Raw genomic sequence first — 19,569 nt, forward strand, 5'->3', positions numbered from 1 at the left:
TTTGAGTATTTAGGCCCCACGGGAATAAACAAATAAACAATTTGAAAAGTTTGCCTTATTTGCAATGGGCTTACTTTTATGTTACATTATAAGACCTGGTAAAAATTTGTAACTGCACAGTAAACATTATATGTTGTGTCTGATTCTGTTATAAATTTCAAACAAAATATGTAATTTTTGTGATAAAATTGTAACAAAATTTGATAGCTTTTTGTTTCAAGTAGTGTATTATTTAAATATTTTGACAACATCCTGCACTAAGTTTCTAACTAATTTAGTTATACAAATTTAGGAAAACACAATAGCATATGATGATGATGGTCCCGCCACATACCCTTACATGTTGATATAAATTTGATATGACCTTCTAGTCGGGTAGAAACCTTTTCAACAAATGTAACTATGATGATTGATTTGCTTATCCGCTTAAAGGGTCAGTCCAGAGTCAAGCCAGTTAGAAAGATTTATTTAAAAAGTAAAACAGTAGTCCTTAATTTTTTTAGTGTTAACGTAAAAATTATACCGTGCTAAGAAAATTATCGGAAGTACATTTCCAAACAGCTTGTGCTCACGCGTCTTTTGACCGATTTTCACAATATTAGTTTACGGATGTCTTACCCATCTAATCTAGTTTCACTGTACTGGTGAGTTATGTTTCTAAGGATTCTCATTTTTTCCTAGAGAGACATGAGTAAGAATATATTTTTTGAAATATAGTAATTTTTGATTTACTTGATATAGGGTTCCTGCTCCTGGACTTCATTTCATAGCTAAGGTATTTGCTTTGTTTCTCATTTTGTGATTTTTTAGGTGCCGTATTTTTTGTTTCGCGATGAGATGAATATTCAGTTTAGTAAGATAAAAAACGGAACAGATCCCCTACTCTGTGTGAAAAACAGTTACTTACAGGTTCAAAAAATGTTTTATAACACTATTCTAACATTGACTATACTATGTGTGAACCATATGTTTCTTCTGGACATCCCCAGCGACTCCAAAATGATATGCAAATTTTAACGAAAAAAAGTCCGGAAACCAGTGCCAATGAAAACCCGTTATGTCCATGCAAGTCTAATAAGGCCAAGTGTACGTTGAAGGTTCCCCAAACTGTTCTGGAGTTTGGATAAATTGGTCTACCAGGTCAACTGCGCTCGATAGCTATCATAAATCGACCAGACATGTCCATACAAGGCCGTGGAGTCCACGCGTATGATTTGCAACTCAGTTATACCCAAACCAGATGTTCTAGGATGCCCAAACTGTTGTGAAGTTTGGATCAATTGCTCTACCAGGTCAACTACGCTCGACACAAAACTGACGACGTTTAGTCATGTCTATACACGTCCGTAGAGATATTTTGCAACTCAATTATACCTAATCTGATGTTGTTAGTTCTCTTATATGTTCTGGAATTCAGATCCAACACATATGATTTACAACTTCATGAGTTCCTCCAGAAATTCCTCCGAAAATTTTGCCAGAAATGACTCCGGAAATATATTACTCCATAAATTCCGCCGGAAACTCTTCCAGTAATTCCTCCTGAAGTTCATCCAGAAATTCCTCTGGAAGTTCCTCCAGGAACTCCTCCGAAAGTTGTTCCACGAAATCACCCGAAAGTTGATCCAGGAATTGCTCCAGAAGTTTCTTCTTGAATTCTTCCGGAAGTTATTTCGGGAATTCTTTTGGAAGTTCTTTCTGGAACTTCAATAAAAATTATTACAAGAATTCATCCGAAAGTTCCTTCTGGAATTCCTGTGACAGTTCCTTCTGGAATTCCTGTGGAAGTTTCTTTTGGAATACTTGCGAAAGTTCCTTCTGGAATTCTTGCGGAAGCTCCTTCTGGAATTCTTTCGGGAGTTCCTTCTGGAATTCCTATGGAAATTTTTCCTAAAATTAATCCGGATGTTCCTTCTAAAAATCCTGCGCAAGTTCCTTCCTGGGGAAGCGCTTTCTGGAATTCCTGCAGAAGTGCCTTCCGAAATTCTTTCGGAATTTCTTCTGGAATTCCTTCGGAAATTCCATGAAAAAATTTCTCATTCCTTCGGATGTTCCCCGCCATCACACCCATACAAAGTTGATAAAGTTCACAGAATTTTCCGTGGAAAGTCCGTAGATTCAATGTAATTTGCGTAGAATTTTCTGATTGATATCTTCACAGCAAAAAGATAAAACTCGGGAAAATATCAATGATTCCCTTGAAAATTCCATATAATATTTCTTTGAAATTTTGAAAATCTCTTCGTAAATACTAAGATGAACTTCCAGTGGAAATTCCGAGTAACATTCCCGTTAAAAAATCTCGTAGAAATAAATTTTTTGAACGGAGAAGGAGCGTTTGGCAAAACGCCATTTGTTGTTGTTGTATAGCCGAATATGTTATTTTAATGAACTATTTATTCAGCCAAAGCCCATGTAACCTGAAGTTTTTTCGCCGAAAACGTCATTTGGTCGAAAGGGACATACGGTCGAAAATGTCATTCGGCTGAACAACTCCTTTGTCTTAAGGAACAGCGATTGCCTAGCAGCAGATTTCGTTACATTTTTTTCCTTTTCCTATCTCAGTCCCATTCCCGGTTTGACCGAACTGGCCCAGCCGAAATTTACATTCGGCCGAAAGGTGTCGTTCAGCTGAACTGGTCATGTTGGCAAACAAAAGTAATTTAACAAAACAGGTCATTTGGTGAAAATTCCGTTTGACCGAATGTTGTTTGGCAGAAAGGACAGTTTCGGGCCAAATGGCTCTTGCTGCCAAAAGTCCATTTCTACGAAAAGGTATTTTCGGCCAAATGGAAGTTTCAGTCAAATGACCTGTTAGGGCAAACCAAGGACGGAACTTAAGAAAAGCAAAACATGTAACTTCATCTGCTGCCAGACAATCGGTGCCACGAGCTGTCAGATGCACACAGCAGCCTTTTGTGTGGCTGTATTGGAATCCAATATAAAGTATTTCGCGTGATTTTTGTCTTTTAAAGACTTTTCCACTTTAAAGATTATTCCCAAATAGCCGGACAGCTTAATACTGAACAGTTATAAATATGTGTTTTAATCCCGGTATAAAAAATATTATGGAAATAAGTTTACGAATTCGCGAATTGAAAACATTTTCACTGTGCTAAGAAGAGCCTACACAGGACTGAAAAGTACACCAAAATCAAAACAAGCAAAAAGAAGCAACGTTTTTGCAAGTCTCAGGGACAATCAACTCTTTCGGCCGAATGTCCCTTTCGGCTGTACGTTGCTCTCGGACAAATAACATTTTCAAACGTTCAATTCAGCCAAACAATATTCGGCTAGATGGCTTTCAGCTTAACGTATTATTCGGCCAAATGACATTCACACTAATGGCTTTCCGCCGAATGACTTTTGAGCGATAACAAGAAGGCCGAATGGTGTTTGGCCGAAACCCATTTAGGGCAAACGCTTTGGCCAAATGAAATTTTCAGCTGAACCATTTCTGATCTAATGACCGTTTAGCCCAAGTCAAATTAATTTCGGCTAGAGGACTTTCAGCTTGACTTGTTATCTGGCCAAATGGCTTCCCGTTGAATTATTTGCGACTTAACCACCCTTCTCCTTTTTTAATAATTTTCCGTGGAATGGAAAAAGAATTTTGTATGCACAATACAAAGAAATACGAGAAATCCAAAGAAATTCTTTTGAACTTCTGAAAAAAAGTTCCATTCAAATTCCAAAAAGTTAAAGAATTTTCTGTATAAATTTCGAAGAATTCTCAACAGAAACTCCGAACAATTATCCGTAGATATTCTGAAAAGTTTCCTGTAGAACTTTGGAACAATTTCCCGTAAAAACCCTGAAGAATTTTTCATGCAAATTACGAAGAATTTTCCTTTGAAATTCTAAAGAGCTTGCAAAAAATTTCTGATGAAAACTTCGTGAAGTAGCTCCCGTGGAAAATCCTAAAATTATTTCCAAATTCATATTTTAGAAAATCGTGTAGAATCTTTTGGGGAAACCAAATACTGGTTTTGCGATAATTCGAGGTGCAAATTTGATAGAGCTCTACAGCTATCATACGAAGGAAAGGATAAATGTTTTGAAAACGTTCAAAAAAATCCAGAAAAAAAAATCTTTCAAAATGAACGCAATGAAAAAATCGGCCCGACGGTTCACGCCGCCACCTCCTGAAATTGCTGACCAAAATACTGACAAACGCCGCCACCGACGATTTTCGGAAAGGCGTACACATTTACTTCGGAAGTTTCTTCTGGAATTCCTACGGAAATTCCACCGAAAATTCCTCCGGATGTTGGATCCGGATCTGCTGACAGACGCCTGAGAAACAGCTGTTTAAACTTTAGCTCCCACGATTTTTCGATCACGGTAGTCCGCGTTAGTAATTTTATCACGGTATTCGTAGTGTTATTACCTATATTTCACAAAGCTCTAAACAAAGCGATGATAATCAAATTTTACCAAACAGACACGTACAATCTAAAATGCAATTATTTATTTTATGGATCCTGTTATGTTTATGATTATTTGCAAGATGAATTTCTACCCACTGTTATGTGTCTTATGTTTTGTACAAGAAGCAGAAATTGATTTTTTTTTAAATCGTAAAAAAATACGAAATTACAAAATTTTTATTTATGTTTGTATACAACCGCCTTAAAACATGTTGTTGAAACACACTGCGTATCTAAACAATACCGTTATTGGCCCACAGTGCTCTCGATAAACGATGGGAAATAGCGGGAGTAGGCACCTACTTAGTAAACGGTCCATATTTTCACTAATGTGCTGCTTTTCGTTCTGTGGTTTATTTTCCTTCCCCCCAGTGAATGCGTGGCACTGCAGGACCCGTACTGCGCCTGGGACAAGATTGCCGGCAAATGCCGATCGCATGGAGCCCCACGATGGTCGGAGGAGAACTACTTCTACCAGAGCGTTGCCAGCGGAGATCACGCCGCCTGCCCGTCTGGCAAGATGCCCAAGGATGGCAACGCGGAGAAACAAGGCTACCGAGGTACGTATGTGTGTTCGTTCAATTATTGATTGAAATACGGATAATGTATTTCGCCGACGGACGGCCATCCATGGTGACGTTGACTGCGGATGTGGGCGACCGGATCGCTATCTCTAATGGGGTTTCACATTCCACAACGCATCGAGCTATGCTGTTGCGGAACACACCAGATACCACTGTGCTTCCGATGGTGGTTAGTTTACAAGACAGAGTGTGCTATTAAGAAATTGAGATGGATTGTGATGAATAGAGTACGCACTGGTGGCGTTAATATCCGCATTTATGAACACGCTTTGGATTTGTGCTTCCCATGGAAGGGAAGTATGTATATTAATTTCCACGCTAGCGGTAGATGCATAACATGATAGGTTTTGTATACGACGTCAATGGTGCACAATAAGCGATGCTATTTCCTACCGAAGCGAGTTACACCACAACCGGAACATGTTAGCAGAGAATGACAATCACGGCATATCGTGTTTCCAGACTCACCTGCTGCATTGTCTATGTTCGGATAAACGTTTACTTCTTGCATTTGATGGGACTTAAATATTTCCACCTTCTTCTGGATTCAATATGGAAGACTTTGTAATGCGTGTGGTCATTACAATTTTGGTTTATTTTGGCAAAAGGTAACTAATTTGGTATAGTCACTATAAGAGTAGTTTTTTTTATTTAAAAAATCGTAGATTTTAGTATGTCCATAATATGTAAAATCTATTCATTAAAAAAGGAATTACTCAGTGGTTCAAAAATATAACTTTTTTATAAAGTACGGCACGTTCTAAAGGGAGACGGGATTTTGCGAAACGTGATATTACTTATGCATTTTTTTAAATACTTACACACTGCTTAATAAATCATTCACAATCCTGTAGGGGACATCGACTACGACCCCCAGCGGCCCAGTAAAGATCAACCCGGCAACGACATGATCAGCATAATGCAGGACAAGAGCGGCTACGACGACAAAGGGCCGCAGATAACGCCCGATCTGATAAACGCTCAATACACGGTGGAAACGCTCGTCATGGCCGTTCTGGCTGGTGCAATCTTCGCCCTGCTAGTGGGCTTCATCACCGGCTACTTCTGCGGCCGGCGATGCCACAAAGATGAAGACGACAATCTTCCGTATCCCGATACGGAGTACGAGTACTTCGAACAGCGACAGAACGTAAATCGGTAAGTTAAGGGAAGTGGTGGAAAAATGCATTCCATTCGTAATGCCATTTTTCTTCTCAGGATACAAACCGAACCGAAGCTGCTTCCACAGGTCGAAGAAGTGACCTATGCGGAACCCGTACTATTACCTCAGCCATCTAGTCAGAACAAGATGCAGCATTCGCCAAAAAATACGTTAAGGAAACCAATGGGACACCATCACGGGGTCAACTCGGAGACTCTATTCCAGGTATGTGGAAAATAAGAATTACGAGCTCATTCAAACTCCAAACACCTTTCCGGTACTAGAATTAGAAATTTAATATGCAAATACAAATTTCATATTATAAAAATCGATATTCAGCAAGGACAATTATTTTTATTTTTGAGAAGAGTATTGTAATCGACCAGTATTGTAGTCGACCAAGAACTGGTACAGCTAGGGTTTCCAACAGTGTTTAGCTCTTTTTATTTGATTGCAGCATCGCACTCTAGATCGATTTCAGTTCGAGTTTGATAACCTTCTTCAGAAAACATGAAAACTTTGCATTTTGACCATTTTTCACCTTTCCCGGAAAAATGTTTCGTCTTCAACTCAGTTGATCTTCAATTATTTTCAACTCTACTTTTTGATAATAATACCTTTTCAAGTCTTCAGTAATATTGTTTGGTTTTGTAAACCAATAAAGTATTAATTGAAATAAATCAAAGCATAACCCTCGATATCTTTCCGTTTCCAGTTCCAGCCTGACGGCTACAGCGCACGTGACAACTACCGGGGTCGCGATAACTTCGGTACCCTCCGATCCCATCAAGTAAGTAGTCGCCTTCCTCACTCTTGACTGACATCGTTAATTCTGCGGTTTCTCTAAAACTAGTCAGAAGCAGCATCATTATCACCACCTCTCTCACCACCTCACACCCACCTGACACCTCACAGGCGCCCGCGCAACACCCACCAATCACCAACCTCAAATATATAAAACTAGGAAACACACTTTCCCACGCTCATTAATTTTGTGCCACCAGAAAAAAAAATCCGCCAACCTGCTGACGTAGTGAACTAAAACTAAACTTTTCCCGCTTTCTCGCTGTCATTTTTCACAGGGTGATAATTATCGTCGCGGTGACGGATTCTCAACAACGAGAAGCGTGAAAAAAGTAGGTCACAGGATATTGAAGTAAAATTTCACGAGCATAACAAAGCGAACCCAAGAGCGGAGACACCGACACAAATTTGTCTACTTGTCTCACTTTCTTCCCTCGTCCACCCCCCCTGACCACGCCCCCGTCATCGACGAACCGATCAGAGATTAATTTCGCGGCACTGAAAGCAGCGCTCGTTTTATTTTTTGCATTTTGCATTTCACTCCCCCTTTGATACGCCTTCCGACTAATTACCACGAGCAGTTTTAAATTATCACTTTTTGCCATTCGTTCGTTTGCCATTTTTTCCTTATTACTTCAATGTCTTTCAAGTATTCTGTGCACTTTTGCTTCTAACTGTCTATCGAAAATGTTTACCCTTTCTGCATGTAGTTTTCGCTCTGTTTCAAACCATCTGTATTTATTTAAGCTCTGTGTTAAACCATGTAAAATTACTATTGACTTCATTTTGTAGTACTGTTCTGGTTTGCATAATTCAAATTCAATCAATTGCATTTAACCTCCCGGGACTCACTCCCGGGATATCAAACGGAACGTGCGTAAAAATGATCATTTTGTTAAGTTTGTCCTAGGTTGAGGAAAATTCAGGTGAATTCCCCCCCAAAAAAAGCCAAAATTTCAGCTTGAATGGCCAACTACAAGCCGAGATACAGCCTTCCAAAGTTGGTCATTTTGTATAAAAAACGGCCTCTGATCTTACAGTTTTGTCCGATATTTTTTTCTAGACTCTCAGGTTTGCATGGGGTCAAAGATGGATTGAGAAATTGATTTACTTCGCCATAGTGACGTATCAAGCCAAATCTTTGAAATGAAAATTACGGTCAAGCCTTAATACATATATTTAAAAAAAATCGACTGCGCCGCTAGATATAAGGCTTCCGAACCTCTTGAAAGGAGCCTTCCAAGCCTCTTGAAAGGAGGCTTCCGGGCCTCTTGAAAGGAGGCTTCCGGGCCTCTTGAAAGGAGGCTTCCGAGCCTCTTGAAAGGAGGCTTCCGAGCCTCTTGAAAGGAGGCTTCCGAGCCTCTTGGAAGGAGGCTTCCGAGCCTCTTGAAAGGAGGCTTCCGAGCCTCTTGAAAGGAGGCTTCCGAGCCTCTTGAAAGGAGGCTTCCAGGTCTCTTGAGAGGAGGCTTCCGGGCCTCTTGAAAGGAGGCTTCCGGGCCTCTTGAAAGGAGGCTTCCGGGCCTCTTGAAAGGAGGCTTCCAAGCCTCTTGAAAGGAGGCTTCCAAGCCTCTTGAAAGGAGGCTTCCAAGCCTCTTGAAAGGAGGCTTCCGGGCCTCTTGAAAGGAGGCTTCCGGGCCTCTTGAAAGGAGGCTTCCGGGCCTCTTGAAAGGAGGCTTCCGGGCCTCTTGAAAGGAGGCTTCCGGGCCTCTTGAAAGGAGGCTTCCGGGTCTCTTGAAAGGAGGCTTCCAGGTCTCTTGAAAGGAGGCTTCCGGGCCTCTTGAAAGGAGGAGGCTTCCGGGCCTCTTGAAAGGAGGAGGCTTCCGGGCCTCTTGAAAGGAGGAGGCTTCCGGGCCTCTTGAAAGGAGGAGGCTTCCGGGCCTCTTGAAAGGAGGAGGCTTCCGGGCCTCTTGAAAGGAGGAGGCTTCCGGGCCTCTTGAAAGGAGGAGGCTTCCGGGCCTCTTGAAAGGAGGAGGCTTCCGGGCCTCTTGAAAGGAGGAGGCTTCCGGGCCTCCTGAAAGGAGGAGGCGTCCGAGCCCCTTGAAAGGAGGAGGCTTCCGGGCCTCTTGAAAGGAGGAGGCTTCCGGGCCTCTTGAAAGGAGGAGGCTTCCGGGCCTCTTGAAAGGAGGAGGCTTCCGGGCCTCTTGAAAGGAGGAGGCTTCCGGGCCTCTTGAAAGGAGGAGGCTTCCGGGCCTCTTGAAAGGAGGAGGCTTCCGGGCCTCTTGAAAGGAGGAGGCTTCCGGGCCTCTTGAAAGGAGGAGGCTGCCGGGCCTCTTGAAAGGAGGAGGCTTCCGGGCCTCTTGAAAGGAGGAGGCTTCCGGGCCTCTTGAAAGGAGGAGGCTTCCGGGCCTCTTGAAAGGAGGAGGCTTCCGGGCCTCTTGAAAGGAGGCTTCCGGGCCTCTTGAAAGGAGGCTTCCGGGCCTCTTAAAAGGAGGCTTCTGGCCTCTTGAAAGGAGGCTTCGGGCCTCTTAAAAGGAGGCTTCTGGCCTCTTAAAGGAGGCTTCAGGCCTCTTGAAAGGAGGCTTCCGGGCCTCTTGAAAGGAGGCTTCCTGGCCTCTTGAAAGGAGGCTTCGGGCCTCTTGAAAGGAGGCTTCCGGGCCTCTTGAAAGGAGGCTTCAGGCCTCTTGAAAGGAGGCTTCGGGCCTCTTGAAAGGAGGCTTCCGGGCCTCTTGAAAGGAGGCTTCGGGCCTCTTGAAAGGAGGCTTCCGGGCCTCTTGAAAGGAGGCTTCTGGCCTCTTGAAAGGAGGCTTCGGGCCTCTTGAAAGGAGGCTTCAGGCCTCTTGAAAGGAGACTTCGGGCCTCTTGAAAGGAGGCTTCTGAGCCTCTTGAAAGGAGGCTCTGAGCCTCTTGAAAGGAGGCTTCTGAGCCTCTTGAAAGGAGGCTCCTGAGCCTCTTGAAAGGAGGCTCCTGAGCCTCTTGAAAGGAGGCTTCCTGAGCCTCTTGAAAGGAGGCTCCTGAGGCCTCTTGAAAGGAGGCTCCTGAGCCTCTTGAAAGGAGGCTCCTGAGCCTCTTGAAAGGAGGCTCCTGAGCCTCTTGAAAGGAGGCTTCCTGAGCCTCTTGAAAGGAGGCTTGAGCCTCTTGAAAGGAGGCCTGAGCCTCTTGAAAGGAGGCTTCTGAGCCTCTTGAAAGGAGGCTTCTGAGCCTCTTGAAAGGAGGCTCTGAGCCTCTTGAAAGGAGGCTTCCAGAGCCTCTTGAAAGGAGGCTTCTGAGCCTCTTGAAAGGAGGCCTGAGCCTCTTGAAAGGAGGCTCCTGAGCCTCTTGAAAGGAGGCCCCGAGCCTCTTGAAAGGAGGCTCCCGAGCCTCTTGAAAGGAGGCTCTCGAGCCTCTTGAAAGGAGGCTCTCGAGCCTCTTGAAAGGAGGCTCCCGAGCCTCTTGAAAGGAGGCTCCCGAGCCTCTTGAAAGGAGGCTCCCGAGCCTCTTGAAAGGAGGCTCCTGAGCCTCTTGAAAGGAGGCTCCTGAGCCTCTTGAAAGGAGGCTCCTGAGCCTCTTGAAAGGAGGCTCCTGAGCCTCTTGAAAGGAGGCTCCTGAGCCTCTTGAAAGGAGGCTCCTGAGCCTCTTGAAAGGAGGCTCCTGAGCCTCTTGAAAGGAGGCTCCTGAGCCTCTTGAAAGGAGGCTCCTGAGCCTCTTGAAAGGAGGCTCCTGAGCCTCTTGAAAGGAGGCTCCTGAGCCTCTTGAAAGGAGGCTTCCGAGCCTCTTGAAAGGAGGCTTCCGAGCCTCTTGAAAGGAGGCTTCCGAGCCTCTTGAAAGGAGGCTTCCGAGCCTCTTGAAAGGAGGCTTCCGAGCCTCTTGAAAGGAGGCTTCCGAGCCTCTTGAAAGGAGGCTTCCGAGCCTCTTGAAAGGAGGCTTCCGAGCCAGCTTTTTGAAAGAAGACTTCCCATTTTCGTGATGCTGGACAAGCCGTCCGGAGAAACAATTTCCCAAAATTGAAAAGTTTCCGACAGTATGGTCAGCACACGTACATGGAGACGCATGGTTACTTACTTACCATGGTGTTTGTATGGCGAATTTTTTTTATTCTTTTTTTTTTAATTGGTATTTATTATGTCTACTACTTATTGACATATTGTGTTTGAATGGAGTTGGGGAAAACGATCATCAACTTCATTTAGAAACGCTAGAAAAACGAACTGGGAACAATATGAGCAATATTTAAATTCAGACCCATTTACAAAAAGTGGAAAGATTGATTTAGTTCAAGAACTGGAATATTTTTCCCAAAAGGTAAATGATAAGATTTTAAATGCTTTCTACAACAGTTGTCCTACGAAACAGTCGTCCTCTAACAGGGACGTTCCGTGGTGGAACTCAAAATTGGAGAAACTGCGGAAGACCTCTCGTAAACTTTTTAATAAACCAAAAAGAACCTCGAATTGGACTTCGTATAGGAGTGCACTTACTGAGTACAATAACGAAATAAGAAAGTCCAAAAGAAGATCGTGGGTTCAAACGTGTGAAAATATTAGCAATACTCCAGAAGTCGCGAGACTTCAGAGGGCACTTGCAAAAGATCATACTAATGAGCTAGGGGATCTGAAAAAAAAGGATGGATTTTCCACACAAACTTCTGGTGAAACATTAAAGTTGATTATGGAAACCCATTTTCCTGGATCGATTATGTGTGTAGACCCAACAACAAGTGGTTCGTTTGAAAGTCAAAGATGTTCAGCAAGAACAACTAAAATGTCTGATGATGCGAAAAATGTTGCACAAGCCTTGGCTGACGATATCTTTACGAAAGCCAGGGTAGAGAATGCAGTGAGATCTTTTGAGCCTTATAAATCTGCCGGACCGGACGGAATAATTCCAGCAATGCTTCAAAACGGAGAATCAGTGCTGATTCCGCCGTTAATTGAGATTTTCAAGGCAAGTCTAAGACTCAATTATATTCCATCTTCATGGAGGAAAGTAAAAGTTATTTTCATACCAAAAGTAGGAAAGCGAGATAAGACGCATCCTAAATCATTCAGGCCCATTAGTCTTTCATCAGTTCTGTTGAAAACTATGGAAAAGGTGTTGAGTGATTATATCAACTCAAATTACATCATTAAACAAGTTCCAGTTTGCCTACCAGTCCGGTAAGTCAACAATTGCGGCACTTCATACAGTGGTATCTAAGGTGGAAAAAGCGCTTTCGGTAAAAGAAATAGCACTTTGTTCTTTCTTGGACATTGAAGGAGCTTTTGATAACGCTTCTTATTCGTCAATGGATCGTGCCATGAAGAAAAGAAGCTTCGACACGAACATTATCAAATGGATTCACACCATGCTTGCAAAAAGAGAAATCTCTTCAGAGCTGGGAAGTTCGTCTCTTACAGTATGGCCAACAAAAGGTTGCCCTCAAGGAGGGGTCCTCTCACCACTAATGTGGTCCTTAGTTGTAGACGATCTTCTAGGAAGCTTAGAAGAAAAAGGTTTCGAGGTTGTAGGCTTTGCTGACGATATTGTCATCATAGTGAGGGGGAAATTCGACAATATCATTTCTGAAAGAATGCAATGGGCTCCAAATTTTACCCAATCGTGGTGTACACCCAGGTTTTTTTTTACACGGTTCGGTTTTGGTCGTTTAAGACCTTCAGGGTCAATGAAGCAATGAGTTAACCTCACCAAAAAATTCACAAAAAATCAAAGAAAATTCAGGGGGTATTTAAAAAGCTGTAAAAGTTCAGGTTAACCGAGAAATTAACGAATTCCAACCGCGTAAAAAAAAACCTGGGTGTATTCAGGAAGGCCTTAGCATTAATCCGTCAAAAAATGTAATTGTACCATTCACTAGGATTGATCTGAAAGCTCTAAAGCTTGGAGGGCTAGAAATTCAGCTTAGTGAACAGGTCAAATACCTGGGAGTCATTCTGGATTCTAAACTAAACTGGAATGCTCATATTGAGTGTGCGATCGGAAAGGCAACTGTGCCTTCTGGATATGCTCTAAAACATTTGGAAGAAAATGGGGCTTAAGACCAAAAATGATAAAGTGGATTTATACTTCCATTATTCGTCCAAAACTGACATATGCTGCTCTTGTATGGTGGCCAAAAACAAAAGAGGCTACTGCACAGAAGGAGCTGACAAAACTGCAAAGATTAGTGTCCATTGCTATAACGGGAGCGATGCGTAGCACTCCTTCAAAATCGTTAGATGCAATTCTAAATCTGCTACCATTGTATGAATTCGTGCAGTTAGAAGCGGAAAAGAATATGCAAAAACTTAAACGATTGAAGTTATTCAAGTCAGGCAATTTAGTGGGCCACTTGAGTATCTCACAAAATTTTCAATATGGGCCAGTGATGAATATGAGTGGAGACTGGATGAAACCTGTGGAGAACTATGACATTCCTTATTACATACGTGAGTCATCACGTATGGACTGGGAAGTCGGAGGTCCCACTATTCGGGACGGTTCCATAAAATTCTACACAGATGGCTCAAAAATAGGAACAAAAACGGGAGCAGGAATCTTCGGCCCTGGGATATCGATCTCAGTGGCAATGGGAAACTATCCAACTGTGTTCCAAGCGGAGATTTTTGCTATAATGAAATGTGCTAATTACTGTGTAGAGAAGAAATATAGATATGCAAATATTTGTATCTTCACAGATAGTCAAGCGGCACTCAAAGCATTGAGTAGCTTTAAATGTACATCAAAACTTGTCTGGGACTGCATTCTTTCATTGCGAAAAGTGTACCAAGAGAACTCCGTAAATCTGTACTGAGTTCCAGGACACTGTGGCATTAGAGTGGGGCGCAGTTGTATGGAAAAACGCAAACTTCGTCCGATCAAGTGAGATCAAGGTTTTTCTGAATCGTTTTGGGACCCCAATCAACTGTGCAAAATATGGGCTCGATTGGTTGCAACCTCACATGCCGCATCGCGTTTAAAAATTTTCATGGAAATTAGTATGGGAAAACGTACTTTTTTACATTTTTGATCTTAGCGGCTTCAATTTATCATCAATCACGTGACTCAATACGTTAGCATATAGTCTGGAAGATGCCGAAAGACTTTGCCGAAGAAGGTACGTAGCTAGAAGGTCTACAAAAAATGTTAATACGTTTCGAAAATTGATTGCTCAAACCATATGCTAGAGATCAATGTTTCTGCCAGCACTACCGGACAACCTATGGTTATCGAAGGGCAAAACCCATCTTCCTTCTTGTCGGATTTTTTTCTTTGTGAAATAATTCCGGATAGCTCCCATTATCTATAAACCCCTATAGGATCAATTATTTTGAAATAACACTCAGTCAAATTATTGGTCTACGTAGTACGGCAGTGCTGGCAGAATAAACGATTTTTTGCATATGGTTTGAACACTCAGAGCTCGGTGGTCTAGTAGCTATCGCTTCTGCCTTATAAGCAGGAGGTCGTGGGTTCAATTCCCAGGCTCGTCGCTTTCCTACTATGTATTTCTATCTTAGTTCTTTCTGTGTTTCACGTTTATACCAAAACGATTCCTACTGTTATACCCTTACACAAAATCCCAAAATCTCCCGTGGCACCTATGAGAGGTCGTAGAGTTCTCTGCATCTTTCTTAAGTAGGTGTCCAACAAACCATCCTTCCCCTTCCTCAGCATTCGCAAGGACGTGGCCAGGACAGATCTCGACTATTGGAGAGTGCATTGCTTCCATCTAAGAGATAGTGATTAGTCCCAAATCAATATCTGAGGTAACGGATGAAAGTGATACTACTCTCATACAATAGGCTTGGCTTGTACCACCTACGAATTTGTGCGAACTGCTAAATGCTAAATGCTAATGGTTTGAACACTCAATGATCGAAGCGTTATAACTTTTTTCGTGGACTTTCCAGCAACGTGTCTTCTTCAGCAAAGTTTTTCGGCATCCTTTGGGTTATACTTTAACGCAATGTGCCACTTGGTTTACGATGAACTGAAACCTCTAGTAGTAGAAATGCAAAAATATACGTTCTCCCATACTAAATTCCATACAAACTTCAAACGCGATGCGGAAAGCGAGGAAGCAACCAATCGGTCCCAAATTCTGCACAGTTGTTCAGGACCCAGAATGGCTTCGAAAAACCATTGATTTGAAAAAATGACCATGACGCCCCACTCTACTGTGGCATTGAAGGTAATGAAAAGGCAGACGAGCTTGCAAAACGAGGTTCAAACACACAGTTTATTGGCCCAGAACCTTTCTGCGGTATATCATACTGTACTATAAAAATGGAATTGAAATCCTGGGAAGCACAAAGGTTGATGACCAACTGGTTGGTTGCCGAAAAGTGTGCTCAATCAAAGAGATTTATAATTCCCAATGTTAAAGTAACCGAAAAGCTCTTGGAGCTCAGCAAGAGAGCTCTTTGCACCTTCACTGGCCTAATAACCGGACACTGCCCGAGCAGATATCACTTGGCCAGATTCAGAATGATATCTGTCGTTTCTGTAACATGGAACGTGAAACCTCGGAACATCTGCTTTGCAGTTGCGATGCATTGTACAAGGGTAGATCTAAATTTCTAAATAGTGGCTTTATGCAACCAGGAGATATTTGGACTGCAAATCCTGGAAAGGTAGTGGGTTTTATTAACTCAATTATACCGGACTGGGAAAAGACGCGTCTTAGGTTGTTTACTTGACAAATGGTGATCAACCTACAAGATGCAAATACATAGTTAAGAGTAATCAGGGGTATACCACAAAAGTTCAACTCAATGGACGCAGTGGTTCTACGCCCCAACAAAAAAAATGTCTACTACTTGATGTCGCCGATCACCCTTGTAATGAAAATAAATCGAATTGACCCGTGATTTATCCATATAAAATCAAATAAATGATAGGATTTTGCATTTTCCTTGAAACTTTTTAGCTTTTATTTCATGACACAAGATTGAGGTCATGAAATAAACAGGTCCAGTTAGTTGTTCGAAGAATTTTAGAAAACGTCGATTTTTCTGACGAAACTATCTCGAAATTGGGTAGCCTAATGGTGAAATAACAAATACGGGTCAAACTATAATTATTTTTGGAAAGGAACGATGCTAACAAAAAAATGCGCTATTTTTTTCCAATTTCGTTTATTTGGTAGGCTCAGGCGTGTATAACACTTTACGGAGCCATAAAAAAAAAAATGCGCTGTTCTGAGAAATCGTTTATGGGTTTCACATGGAATATTTATACTTTTCTTCTTATGTTAATATTGCTATTGATTATGGATTTTCTTTATGCTCACATTGGTAATATTATGCAGACCAGATGGTACCTCTACAAAAAGTGATAGTTTATTATAAAAGGCAATATTCATACAGTTTTACAGAATGCATAGTCAGAAATGTGTATAACTTCACTTCATCATCGTCAAAATTATGCGTCAGTGTAGCAATTGGAAAAAAAAATCAGTCAAGTCCTAAATTCTGAGACTCACTTAATATGGTCATTGACATAAAATATTTTAACATTCCATGCCAAAAGGCTATAGAAGCAATTAGTTCAACATGAAGCAGTGCCGAACTGCTAGATTTCTATGCCATGCTCTACCATTTATGCATACGATCTAGAGCAGTCGAGGATATTTCCCTTGGACTTCACAGGACAATTCTGTATTGTTTTTGTATAGTCAAGAGGGGTATCAATGGAAATGACGTTTTCGAATTTCGAAGATCGACATTGTTCGCAAATTTCATTACCACAAAATGCGACCCTAGCAAAAATTTGAACTCATTCGTAGTAGTTTAGAGTTGCCTTTAAACGATCAAAGTCTAAGTGCCAAAATGTTTCGAAGAGCATAAAATAAATACTTCAAAAAATCGATTTTAAAAATAGCAAGTAAAGTATTTTGTTACCTAATTTCACGCTGGAGCAACACTGGATCTTCTACGACTTTTAAGATACATAAGAAAATATTTTCATCCTTTTTTTTGATTCCCCATGTTTCTAGTATTCTGGATATTTAACTTCATATTCTATGATTTTATTTCAAATTGCTCGGTAAAAATGTTCATGATCAACTTCATTCCATGAATTCAATTCCTGCATGTAAACAAGCGGCATCGTATAACCTACCACCCCTTTTATAATCGACAAGTAAATATTCGCGATTCAATTTTCGAACTTATTCCACCCCAAAGTAAAGGAAGCCGCAGCACAATTTGTAATTTATTCCCATTTCGTTACGCTTGCCGCAATTGTTCCTTACTGTTTCGTTCGCCATAGTTGTTGTGACAAAATAACGCTTGCTCTAAATGTACCGTACCACTCATTCAGAACACCGTGACATCGTTTATATTTAATACACGAAAGCTCCGATTCCACGAAATATGTCAAATCAAGTGCAAATAGTTATGTGCAACCCGACTTCCCTGCACGGGAGAAGAGAGCGAGAAATGCGAAACTTTTCCGACCCATTTTTGTTAATCATTCGTGTTTTGGTTCCACCCACGCCGTGCTAATTTGGATTGTTACGCTTGGCTTGCGATATGGCATACGTAAAATAGGTTATTTGGTTATTAAAAACAGAGCACTTCATCTCGTATACATTTTACTCTTCGGTTGAAACGTTTGCAGAGTTCATACAATATGGAACCCTGCCGCAGTGCCGACCGTTGAATGGCCAACCACCAAATTTGCACCATTCATGCTTCCTTGTTTTGCTTATGAACACCCTTCCTCAACCCATTAACTTGTTCTTGGGGCTGGCTGGGGAACATGCTTGAGTTCAAAGTTAGCATACATAACAAGCAAAAAACCGAATTTGTGAAGTAGCAAAAATGCGCAAAAAGTTCCCAAAAATGCGATTTGTGTTCAGGAAAGTGTGAATAAAATCACGGTGCATTCTGGCTAGTTTACAACTTCCGGAATTAACTTTTTTATTTTTGTGAACATGTTCACACGTGTCAGGTCAGGTTACGTCAAAGATTGTTCTAAAGCCAGCTCCATTTCCTAACATTTCCTTTACGTTGCATTGTTTGGTGGCAGTGTCAGTGTATTGCAAACAACAGAGTCCCTGTTGAACAATTAAATCAACTGTTGCACGATTTGGTCAACGCAGACAAGACTTCGATATAATTGCGTTATTTTCTTCTTTCCACAGGTGTATCTCTGAGACGGGAACGGGGCGGCTGAGACCAGCCAGGGACTGATTAATCAAAATATGGTAAATATTTTTTATACATATCACAAATATGAATGAGGATAATGACAACTAGGCTATTGTTTTCTTGAACGTTGATAAAATTTTACTGATACAAACGCGTGAAAGGTGAGATGTGCTAAGTAACAACATATGAGATTTTCACAATGCTACGGAAATGCTAATATCATTTCCCAAACTTGGACGTCCATGTTTATGATAGAATTAGAGGCGAAAGTATAGATCCCACCACTTACTCTAAATTGCATTCTCGCCGATGCAAGTCAAGTGATTCAACAGGCCTTAAGAACATCGTTCCACTCCAGTTGACAATCTCTGTTCTTCGTGTTACACCCACCAGAAAAAAAAACTAACAGACACGAAAGAACATCCTCTGAGCGATTCTAAGAAATTTAAGAACACATCGCTCAGTCATCCGATCCATCATGCCCTCACTCGCATAACAGTTCCATTTGACTTTTCGTCACTTTTGAGTTAAACCAATGAATAGGGTTTATTTCTAATGTACCTCCACAAATCATAATGAAAATTGCGATTTTGTATGCCCATTCATTTCATTTATTTAGTTTACATCTAAACAGATAACACTGAACCAACAATTTGACGCCACAATACACGGTTCGAGACCGCATCTCTCCATCCTCGGATACGCCCCACGCTCGCCAAGTCGTTTTGCACCTGGTCTGCCCATCTCACTCGCTGCGCTCCACGCCGTCTCGTACCTGCCGGATTGGAAGCGAACACCATCTTTGCAGGGTTGCTGTCCGTCATTCTTGCAACATGTCCTGCCCATCGTACCCGTCCGGCTTTAGCTACCTTTTGGATACTGGGTTCGCCGTAGAGTTGGGCGAGCTCATGGTTCATTCTTCGCCGCCACACAGCGTCTTCTTGCACACCGCCAAAGATAGTCCTAAGCACCCGTCTCTCGAATACTCCGAGTGCTTGCAAGTCTTCTTCGAGCATTGTCCATGTTTCATGTCCGTAGAGGACAACCGGTCTTATAAGCGTCTTGTACATGACACATTTGGTGCGGTGGCGAATCTTTTTCGACCGCAGTTTCTTCTGGAGCCCGTAATAGGCCCGACTTCCACAGATGATGCGCCTTCGTATTTCACGATTAACGTTGTTGTCAGCCGTTAGCAAGGATCCGAGGTAGACGAATTCCTCGACCACCTCGAAGGTATCCCCGTCTATCGTAACACTGCTTCCCAGGCGGACCCTGTCGCGCTCGGTTCCACCCACAAGCATGTACTTTGTCTTGGACGCATTCACCACCAGTCCAACTTTTGTTGCTTCACGTTTCAGGCGGGTGTACAGTTCTGCCACCTTTGCAAATGTTCGGCCGACAATGTCCATGTCATCCGCGAAGCAAATAAATTGACTGGATCTGTTGAAAATCGTACCCCGGCTGTTACACCCGGCTCTCCGCATGACACCTTCTAGCGCAATGTTGAACAACAGGCACGAAAGTCCATCACCTTGTCT

General features: G+C 42.1%; 1 protein-coding gene across 4 annotated transcripts in view; it reads left to right on the forward strand.

Annotated features, from left to right (window-relative positions):
• LOC134211975 (semaphorin-1A) overlaps positions 1–19,569 on the forward strand; it is a 597,712-nt gene that overhangs the window by 555,094 nt on the left and 23,049 nt on the right. For 2 of the 4 annotated variants that reach the window (XM_062689410.1, XM_062689413.1), the window contains 6 exons: positions 4,803–4,990; positions 5,869–6,172; positions 6,233–6,401; positions 6,892–6,966; positions 7,259–7,312; positions 18,025–18,087. In XM_062689410.1, the coding sequence (XP_062545394.1) occupies positions 4,803–4,990; positions 5,869–6,172; positions 6,233–6,401; positions 6,892–6,966; positions 7,259–7,312; positions 18,025–18,036 (802 nt within the window). In that variant the 3' untranslated portion in view covers positions 18,037–18,087. The remainder of the gene's footprint in view (positions 1–4,802; positions 4,991–5,868; positions 6,173–6,232; positions 6,402–6,891; positions 6,967–7,258; positions 7,313–18,024; positions 18,088–19,569) is intronic. The other 2 variants (XM_062689412.1, XM_062689411.1) reach the window with 1 other exon arrangement.

The sequence above is a fragment of the Armigeres subalbatus genome, chromosome 2, assembly GCF_024139115.2.
Source record: "Armigeres subalbatus isolate Guangzhou_Male chromosome 2, GZ_Asu_2, whole genome shotgun sequence".
NCBI lineage: Eukaryota > Metazoa > Arthropoda > Insecta > Diptera > Culicidae > Armigeres > Armigeres subalbatus.